At 62.4% G+C, this 1,392-nt stretch overlaps 1 protein-coding gene across 1 annotated transcript in view; it reads left to right on the top strand.

The window, feature by feature from the left end:
* Positions 1-1,392, top strand: part of ETNK2 (ethanolamine kinase 2) — a 4,320-nt gene that overhangs the window by 1,984 nt on the left and 944 nt on the right. The window contains exons 3-4 of the mRNA XM_017727157.1: positions 268-410; positions 511-1,023. Coding sequence (XP_017582646.1) covers positions 268-410; positions 511-1,023 — 656 coding nt within the window. The remainder of the gene's footprint in view (positions 1-267; positions 411-510; positions 1,024-1,392) is intronic.

Below are 1,392 nucleotides of genomic sequence, written 5' to 3'. Positions count from 1 at the left end.
GACGCGCTGAGGCTGGGTTGTGGTGTCTGCCTGGGGACCAGGCAGCAGGGCCTGGCCCCCTCCCCAAAACCAGCCTCGTTAGCCCCGCTTTGTGTCATTAATGGGGTCCTTTGTAAGGCACGAGAGGGAAGTCGGGAAATGCAACCGCTGAGCCCCCAGGGAAGCGCTGGAAGCCGGGGAAATTCTGCCCCTGAGCCCCCAGGGAGGCTCCCCGAGAGCAGCAGCGATGCCACCCCATCCCCCTGTCCCTTTTGTCCCTCTTGCCAGCCTCCCGCAGGACGTGCCCAGCCTGGAGGCGCTGGAGCAGGAGCTGGCCTGGATGAAGGAGACGCTGTCGCAGCTGGGGTCCCCCGTGGTGCTGTGCCACAACGACCTCCTGTGCAAGAACATCATCTACGACAGGACACGAGGTCTGCGTGCCCGGGGGGTCACCTCTGTCCCCCTGTCACCTCTGTCCCCCTGTCACCTCTGTCCCTCCCCGCCTCACGGCCTCCACCTTTGCCTCTGCAGAGCACGTTCGCTTCATCGACTACGAGTACACGGGGTACAACTACCAGGCCTTCGACATTGGGAACCACTTCAATGAGTTTGCAGGTTGGGATCCTCTCGGGGCTCCAAAGGTCCCCCCCACTGCTGGCCTGGGGTGTCCCCATCCCTGGGGGTGGAGGAGGGAGTTGTGTCCCCACTCCCATGGTGGGAAATGGGGTCTCCTGTTACTGGGATGGACAAGGGAGTTGTGTCCCCACTCCCGTGGTGGGAAATGGGGTCTCCTGTTACTGGGATGGAGTTGGGAGTTGTGTCCCCACTCCCGTGGTGGGAAATGGGGTCTCCTGTTACTGGGATGGAGTTGGGAGTTGTGTCCCCACTCCCGTGGTGGGAAATGGGGTCTCCTGTTACTGGGATGGACAAGGGAGTTGTGTCCCCACTCCCATGGTGGGAAATGGGGTCTCCAATTACTGGGATGGAGTTGGGAGTTGTGTCCCCTGTCCTGGGGTGGGAAATGGGGTCTCCTGTTACTGGGATGAAGGAGGGAGCTGCACCCCCAATCCTACAGCAGGAAACGGGGCTGTCCATGCTCAGAGCCGTGTCTGAGGCAGGGTCTCTGCTGGCCTTGGGCACCTGAATGCCCCCGAGGCCGGGTGGGGGTCTCCAATTACTGGGATGGAGTTGGGAGTTGTGTCCCCTGTCCTGGGGTGGGAAATGGGGTCTCCTGTTACTGGGATGAAGGAGGGAGCTGCACCCCCAATCCTACAGCAGGAAACGGGGCTGTCCATGCTCAGAGCCGTGTCTGAGGCAGGGTCTCTGCTGGCCTTGGGCACCTGAATGCCCCCGAGGCCGGGTGGGGGCCAGCAGCTGCTCCTCGGTTTGTGCACGGCTGGGGCATTCTTCTCG

Source organism: Corvus brachyrhynchos, unplaced genomic scaffold (assembly GCF_000691975.1).
Source record: "Corvus brachyrhynchos isolate BGI_N302 unplaced genomic scaffold, ASM69197v1 scaffold72, whole genome shotgun sequence".
Lineage (NCBI taxonomy): Eukaryota > Metazoa > Chordata > Aves > Passeriformes > Corvidae > Corvus > Corvus brachyrhynchos.
This window is presented reverse-complemented; position numbering and strand designations above follow the sequence as displayed.